Genomic DNA, 9,082 nt, shown 5'->3' on the forward strand with positions numbered 1-9,082 from the left:
TTGATATCTGAATTATTTACCACCACCTGGACTGTGCTTAAGACGCTGTAGGTGTTGTTATTCTCTTCAGGCTTCACAGTAGTTTGGATGTCAGAGAGCTCATTTCCGTCTTTGAACCACTTCACTGTGATGTTGCTAGGCGAGAAGCCATGAGAAGTGCATGTGAAGTTCAGAATCTCCTGAGGTGCACCTTTGGCTCCAGGACTCAAGACCACAGGAACAGATGGTTTAGCTAAAAATGAGCATATAGACAAGGATGTGATTGTGATAGCCACCACTCATAACATAATGTATGAAGAACCTTCCTAGACACAACTGCCATCATCAATGTTTATTGTGGTGCTTGGGAAAAACACCAGAGCCTCTATCACATGAGGACCTGGTCTAATCCAAGGCTATAGCTGTGTTCTAGCTACAGTCCTTAACACTTCATACTCCTCAAGGCTTCTTTTGTTTTGTTTGGTTTTTAGTATTTTACGTGCTTTTTTCCATGTCCTTCTGTGGTATCCCTTGCTCTGTTGTGTCTACAGTATTGCACACATGACAAGGTGAAAATGAGGAAGGACAAAGCTAGGTTTAGTTCTTAGCCTGGGCAAAGGGGAGCTACTGTCAATATGTTTTATATTTTCTATCTTCTGTTCCTGCTGGCTCCCTCTGGAAACCTTGCAAATGCAGGGAAAATGTTTATAGATATGCATACAGAGTTACCCAGGAGATAAATGACATCATAGAAGGGTCACATAACTGGAAAGTTTCCTGCTTCTCCCAGTTGTTTGAATTCTTTTTTATTACCTGTGTGCTAGTAGGTACCATATGTGCCAAGCCTGAATTTAAAATTGAGAGCCCCCCTGGTCTGCATCTTTAAATGCCTTCATTTGAACTTAGTTTAAAGTTTAAAGCAGTGATTATACTCTTCTGATTGATACAGAGAGAGAACATTTCATAATTTTTAACCATAACAGACACAGAGATAAGCAGACAGATTCAAGCCTTAGTTGAAAGGACACATATCAGAGGACTAGTGGATAGAAGTGTAAATGACTAATGCTGATATTACTTTCTTATATTTGGCAACTTCAGTCTCGTTTTGATTTTATACATATGCAACTCCTTCTTAAATTGCCATCAAATAAGGCATGTAAACACGTGTTAATTAAGCTAACTAAAACTTTGTGCACTTTTTGTCCCTACAGGTTTGATGAACTATAGTTAATCAGCATTCATTAGGAGATTCTGGGCATGGTGACACTACCTAGATTCCAGTGAACAAATTGTTGGTTGCATGAAGACCAGAGGACATGTGTGGACAAGTTAGTGGATAAAGTATGATCACCCCGATTATAAAATTATTTTTTTCTTTCCTATACACTAATTTGGCTACAGCTATGAATCATACAATAAAACCTGAATTCTAGTCTATCTTCTAAAGGGGTCCTGACATCCCGGTTGAGAAATGCTGTTCTATCCCCTGGCATCCTCTGCTTTCCTAGACATATTTTCACTAACTTGGCCTGTTGCTATTACAATACAATCAGGACCATAAGCTCTTCCTCCACAGGGGGTGATTATAGAGAGTTGTTGATCATGAGAACGAAAATGACACAGCTCATTGACCTACTGTGTCATTTTATAGAGATCTGAAGGAAAGGGAAATATCTAAAAGAGACATTACTAATGGAGAACAGTCCAATATAGTGGGGGATAATATAGGGGTAGAACAGCATGAGAAATGCCATAACAGAGGGATTCATAGGTTGGAAGAGACATCTGGCACTAGTGACACCTCTAGCAATCTATAAGGATGACACACAACTGAATGTTAGAAGAGAAGGATAGAACTTCTTCGTGTGGCAGGCAACATATGTCAGATATGTAACCTCTGATGGCTGTTGACTCATATCCAGGTTAGGTGAAACGGAAAAAGCAGAAGCAGAAACTGAGACAGACAGAATATAGATGGCCAGACCCCCAATTGGGTACTGGAGTGAGGAGGATACAAGACTGTTGCGATTCCATTTTCGGACAGGAAGGACATTTATGCTGGGCGAGGCCACTACATAACCCCTAAGAAAGAGGATCAGAGGCAGTGTTGTGGTCAGTATTGCTATAGTAAGTGAAACCAATAAGCACAACTCCCCTGTGTACTGGGAAAACAACAACACCACCAGTAAAACACATGAAACTGCTGGATACCTTGGGTAACCCTAATCTAAATAACTGTGGTTTTTTTGCTAAGATATATAAAATTTGATTTATGTGCTTTTCACAGTCTATGATCTCCACTGGTTGTGATATGCATAAATTCTTGCTGGATGCTACGTACTAGAACATTCTGAACAGATATGAGCTTATGCTTGGCCTCTGAGTTATTTACCTTGTGTGGTATGAGACAAAATGGCAGACCGACGAAGAGGGCCTCCTTGCAACGTGACATGGGCCACCTCACAGATAATCTCAGACTTTACTTCTGAAGTATTCACCACCACGTGGACTGTGCTTAAGACGCTGTAGGTGTTGTTATTCTCTTCAGGCTTCACAGTAGTTTGGATGTCAGAGAGCTCATTTCCATCTTTGAACCACTTCACTGTGATGTTGCTAGGCGAGAAGCCATGAGAAGTGCATGTGAAGTTCAGAATCTCCTGAGGTGCACCTTTGGCTCCAGGACTCAAGACCACAGGAACAGATGGTTTAGCTAAAAATGAGCATATAGACAAGGATGTGATTGTGATAGCCACCACTCATAACATAATGTTGTGAAGAACCTTCCTAGACACAACTGCCATCATCAATGTTTATTGTGGTGCTTGGGAAAAACACCAGAGCCTCAGCCACATGAGGACCTGGTCTAATCCAAGGCTATAGCTGTGTTCTAGCTACAGTCCTTAACACTTCATACTCTTCAAGGCTTCTTTTGTTTTGTTTGGTTTTTAGTATTTTATGTGCTTTTTTCCATGTCCTTCTGTGGTATCCCTTCCTCTGTTGTGTCTACAGTATTGCATCCATGGGAAGGGTAAAATGAGGAAGGACAAAGCTAGGTTTTGCTCTCAGCCTGGGCAAAGGAAAGCAAGTTTCCGTATGTTTTATATTTTCTGCCATCTGTTCCTGCTGGCTTCCTCTGGAATCCTTGTAAATTCAGGAAATATGTTTATAGATATACATACATTGTCACCCAGGAAATAAATGATATCATAGTAGGGTCACAAAGCTGGAACGCTTCATGCTTCTCCCAGTTGTTTGACCTCTTTTCTCTTCCCTATGTGCTAGTAGGTACCATGTGTGCCAAGTCTGAATTTAAAATTGAGAGCCACCTGGTCTGCATCTTTAAATGGTTTCAGTTGAATTTAGTTTGGACTTTAAAACAGTGATTATACTCTTATGATTAATATAACGGTTGTGCATTTTATGATGTTTAATCACAGCAGATACAGACAGCAGCCTGTTGAGCAGACAGAATCACACCATAGGTGAAAGCACACATAAGGAGGGACTAGTGGAAGGAAGTCAGTGTGCTCTGTAAATGCCTCATGCTGATGTTACTATGTTGTATTTGGCAACTTCAGACCCATTTTGATGTTGTACATATGTGACTCCTTATCAAATGTGCATCAAACAAGGTGTGTAAACAAGTGTTAATCAATCTAACTAAATATTAGAGCACCTTATGTCCCTACAGGTTTGATGAACTTTATTCAGTCAGCATTTGGGAATGGTAATACTACCCAGATTCCAATGAACAAATTGTTGATTACATGAAGATCAGACTACATGTGTGGACAAATTATACTACATAAAGTATGGTGACACAGATGTTTAATTATTTTTGTTGCTTTGTCATACTCTAATTTTGTTATTGTTATGAATCATACAATAAAACCTGAATTGTAGTCTATCTTCTAAAGGGGTCCTGACCCATAGGTTGTGAATTGTTGTTCTATGCCCTGGCATCCTCTGTTTTCCTAGTGATCCTTTCACTCACTTGGCCAGTGGCTTTTACAATACAATCAGAACCACAAGCGCTTCCTCCACAGGGGGTGATTATAGAGAGTTGATGACCATGAGAAGGAAAAATGACAGAGCTCATTGACCTACTGTGTCATTTACATAGAGTTCTGAAGGAAAGGGAAATGTCTAAAAGAGAAATTATTCTAATGGAGAACTGCACAATTATAGTTGGGGTAGATTAGTGGGAGAACAGCATGAGAAGTACCATAATAGAGGGAGTCATGGGTTAGAAGGGAGATCTGGCACCAGTGAAACCTCTAGCGATCTACAAGGATAACACTCAATGAGCAAGATAATCACTAGTGGAGAGACTACCCTAAATGCCTATTCTTGATAATGAACTTGACGATTACCTTATATGTCCTCTATAATCTTCATCCAGTGACTGATTGTAGCATAGGCAAACTCCCATAGTGAAACACTACCTGAACCCCTGAAATCCAGGGACAGAGAGAGTGGAAATATGAGCAAATGGGTAAATAATGGGCTGGTGAAGCCAGCAGTGATACATGGCCTGATCAAGGGGTGCTATTGGACCCTGGGCCTACATCTGGGAAGCCAGCATGGGACTGTTCTGGACCCCCTGAGTGTATGAGTAGGTGGGGAGGCCTGGGCAATCTGTGGGGCCCTGGGCAGTTGATCAGTATTTGTCCCTGGCATGCAGATGGACTTCGTATGTCCATTACATGGGGAGGGATGCTCTCTCAGCCTGGACTCTTGGTAGAGGGTCTGGACCCTGCCCTGAGCAAGTTGACTGCCTCTGGATATCCCCTGTCTGGAGGGAGGTGGGGATGGGGTGAGAGCTGGGGGAGTTGGTGGAGGGATGCGGGAGGAGGGAGAGGGAGCTTGGATTAACTTGTGAAGTAAGCTCTTTTCTTTAAAAAAAATACATCTTTTAAGAAAAGAAAAAAGAAAAGTTGTGACCTGAGATTTGAACTGAATGGGCCTCTGTCTTGGCTGAACCTTAGGGTCTATTTGTTCCTCTCTGGATAATATAACAGGCATACTACTTGTGCTTCCAGGGGTTGTGTATAGCAGGCTTGGACCTACTATTCTGAAACATATGGGGCTGTCATGCTACAACTTGGTTACCTGAAGAGCAGTCAAGGGATTAATCACAAATATCTCCTGATGCTTCACAAAATGTATGAGTGGATTTTTAACTCTGGCTGTTTGTTTGAACTTTTTGAGTCATTAGATATTTCAGATGCCAAAAGTCATAACAGACCATTTAAAGGAACATGGATCTGGAATTTCTCTTTATATCCAAGGTTATTCCAAAGAGCGTCTAGATGGAGAAGAGCCAACCCCACCATATCTTCATTGATAACTAAGGACTAGATAGGAAAAGTTTAATGTTCAAGGTCACATAATCTCTGAGTAACACAACTAACATTGCTGAAATACTTCCTACATGTCAGTAGTTTCTCTAAGTGTGATATATGACTGAACTCCTTCCATATTGTCTGTGTATATATTGTGTTAGCAGGGAGAGGCTATCATATGAGACCCTTCTGTCAAGGACTGCCCTGAGCAAACATCAGAATATGGTGTTGGGATGCATATCAAGAAGCATAGTCACAATCCTCTCTCCTGCAAAGCACTGAACTAAGGATTCCCTGAAATAATTGTAAAATCACCATCTAGGATGTGTCCATAACATTGACCAGGAAACATGACTGTCATCATTACAAAAAGGGAAACTGAGGACTCCACACACTGCAAGGTTTTCTCATCATGGCTTACTAAATGATCATCTCTAAGCAATTACCTAGGAATTCATTGCATACTGGAAAGTTGGGTGAAGGTATCCACATTCTACAGAAGGGGAAACTGAGGTTCATATTCAATAAGTTACCTAATGTTGGGCAACTATCATTCCACCGGGTTTGGGAATGTTGCTGTGTCAGATGTTATACAGTGGATGAAACCTTCCCTCTAAAGGATGTGTGGTTATCACCATGTCACAGAAGAGGACACTGAGGCTGAAGCAGAAACTCTGTCTCCTCTTCCCTTCTGGGTCTCAGAGGCCATCTCCTGTGCCCTCACTTTCATTTACTCTGCTACTGACTCTGGTGCTTCTTCTCTAATGATTTGAATTGAAGTATTCTAAACCAGATCTCTGCTCCAATGTCTCAGGACAGTAGGCTCTAGATCTAGAGCTCTGATGCTCCTGCAGATCCATCTTTCTCCTTCCCCATAGACAGATCACATTTCAAGACTTCACAGAAGGTAATTCTAGTCTGTGTCTGCTGCTGAGAATAAGTTTTCGTTAGTGTAGCATCTATGCTGTGCTACTCTATAGGGCAGAATGGTATAGTCAAATATTGATTCTTTCTCACCTACTGCCCTTGTGAACCTGGGGGTTTTATTCTCTAAGGGGAACAAATGACCTCACTCCTATATCACATGCTTAGGGTGAAAAATGCAATAACATAGATGTCACACATAGCACATTGCTGCTTTCTTCCCCTTCTTCTACCTACTTGGGCATCAAGGGCATTCTTAGGTCAAATAATATGGCAGTTGAAGCTTGAATCCCTGGAAGGCTAGGGATTCCATCTTACCTGAATCACCTGATGATTCTGATTGCCTAAACATTGTATTACCTAGAATTTCTGTGTACTGATTTATGATGTCTATAAAGTCAGTATGAAGTCAATCTCCATATATCTCTTTGTTGAGGGGTTGTGAGAAGACTTGAACTGCTACACCAATGTGGGAAATTTGTAATATCCTTATTAATTAATTAGCCCTCTTCCAGAGGGAATGTGCCTTACATCCAGGATGGTGGCTACATGAGTTTATCCACATTAATACTACAATAGCACCCACAAAACAAACAAATGAAAACATTGATGATCTAAAATTTGATTTAGAGTGTCTCTAACTGTGTGAATATTATACTCTATCTTTTCACAGGAAACAATTCTCAGTTCCAGTGTGGGCTGTGAGTATGAGTTACATTGGGGTTACTTTCTTATCACTATTGAATATTAGCATCTGTGTGAGCAACATCTTGAAACATGGGGGACATGATGAATCAAAATGCTACCAGGTGATTTCAGAAAACTCTACTTCTGAGTCTTTTATGCAAGTGGCTCCTATGTAGAAATTACATCTCTGGATTAGACAGCAAGAAGCTGATGTGGATTCAGGTGTGGGCTCAAGGCCAGATACCAGCACTTACTGGCTATGGGATTATGGACAAGACACTGGAACACAAAGTTTTATATCTTAACAGGGTTGAAATTAATAATCTTATTGTCCTTTTTGCTGCATTTTCCAAAAATCACGAGCTAGTAAGACAGAATCCATGCCTCTGTCAGGAAAGTCCAAGTGAGTGTCCTGATGTCTCAGTTAGTGATTAGAGGTTGTCTACTTGGTCACACTGTCCAGGGTATCTGCCTGCATTGCTCTGAGCTTCAGTGCCTGTCAGAACTTGTCTCTGACAAAAAAAAAAAAACAACTTCAGACATACCAATGACAAATGCCTAGCTTAGTGCTGAAGTCTAAACCAGGGCTGAGAGATTCCACAGTAAAAGCTGGCACACTCTGAAAATTCTCAGTGTTCTGTGGATGAAGGATAAATTAGAAATGCACACCTAGACATGCCCCTGTGATTTTCTGTGATGATGTGCTTTCCTTTTATGAGGGAGAAGAAACACATATTGGATAAAGATCTCCTGCTTGCATGCTTCCTGGCATCTCCATTGACATCTAGAGTGGAACCTGGCACAACTAGACCCTAAGACTTTAGGGCAGAAAGAGAAGACTTTCTCATATGAAGAAGTCCACTCTGGAGATGGTAGGACAGGTCTGACCCTCTCACTGGACAAGACAGGCAGCATTCAGGGTCTTCATGCAGACACTAGGCCAGGAGAGATTGAGAAAGGTAAGCACAAGTGGGCAGACATACAGTGGTGTGAATTTACTCACATTTACCAGAAGGAGGACCTCTAGCCAATAACATGCATAAGCCCCTGCTTCCTTGGTCCACAGTTAGGGTAACATCACCCTATGAAAATGAGGGTCACTTATAGACTTGCTTCTACCTTTTTGCTCACAGAATCTTGGACACATTTTGATCTGTTGGAGATAGGAAGATGAAGAGGACAAGGCAGTACTCACCATGAACATACAACACTGTGCCTCCCTCAGACTGAGGCTCAGTGTCATTTCCTGATGTGTTGTGCTTCACACAGTAGTAGTTGCCAGAATCCCCAAATGTGACATTACTGATGAGGATGGAAAAGTCCATATTATTTCCCATTGAAACATCTGTAACATTTTGGACTCTGGGGAACTGCTCTCCTGTGAACCTATAGAAAATCTGCTGATGTTGTCCTACATGCTTGTACCACACAATGTGTCCCACAGTGAGCAGGGAGGTCACAGTGCAGTTCAGAGTGGCTGACTCTCCTGCAGAGACAGAAACTGACTTCTCAGGTTGAATCACCTTCAGCTCTTCCGTGGCTGCTCCTGCAGGAAACATCCATTAGTACTCATCTTAAAGGGAACCTGTAAGCTCTTCAAGTTTATGATCGCTGCTACTTACTAGAGCATAACATGCATGTGGTCATTGTTCACATCACCTGGGTTCCTTAATGAAATATTGCAAAGATGAGATAATGAATCACAGAGACACTAAGAACTTGGCAGTATCCTGATTGAAGTCCCAATTCTGTTTCAAATGCTCATGCTTCTTCCAGTATCTGTTTTGATTTCAGTTCTCTGCTCACATGGCATGAGACACTACTTGTGTAGTAGTATTAGTCAGATGTGATTGCTTGACTGTTGTTGACTAGTGAGACATGAATTCAAGTGCTTTGTATGGTTACTGAGATGTGTATTTGATTACAAGATTCTCGGGGTCAAGTGCCAGGATCAGGATAGTGTTGATTTAGTGATAATACCATATAGATAGCTCCCAATATAAAAGAACATACACCTTAATTAGAGAAATAAAGCCTCAGTCTAAGTTACTCATTTTAAAATGTGTACTATAATCGCATTAAGTAATTGATTAATTAATTAATTTTATGTTTATGGATGTTTTGCCTGCAGGTATATTGTTGCA

At 41.1% G+C, this 9,082-nt stretch overlaps 1 protein-coding gene across 1 annotated transcript in view; it reads right to left on the reverse strand.

Annotated features, from left to right (window-relative positions):
• LOC110340336 (signal-regulatory protein beta-1-like) overlaps positions 1-8,497 on the reverse strand; it is an 86,888-nt gene extending 78,391 nt beyond the window's left edge. Inside the window, exon 1 of the mRNA XM_021225221.2 lies at positions 8,134-8,497. Within this exon, the coding sequence (XP_021080880.2) occupies positions 8,134-8,497 (364 nt within the window). The remainder of the gene's footprint in view (positions 1-8,133) is intronic.
• Between the last annotated feature and the right edge of the window lie 585 nt (positions 8,498-9,082).

Source organism: Mesocricetus auratus, unplaced genomic scaffold (assembly GCF_017639785.1).
Source record: "Mesocricetus auratus isolate SY011 unplaced genomic scaffold, BCM_Maur_2.0 Super-Scaffold_6730, whole genome shotgun sequence".
In the NCBI taxonomy this organism is placed as follows: Eukaryota; Metazoa; Chordata; class Mammalia; order Rodentia; family Cricetidae; genus Mesocricetus; species Mesocricetus auratus.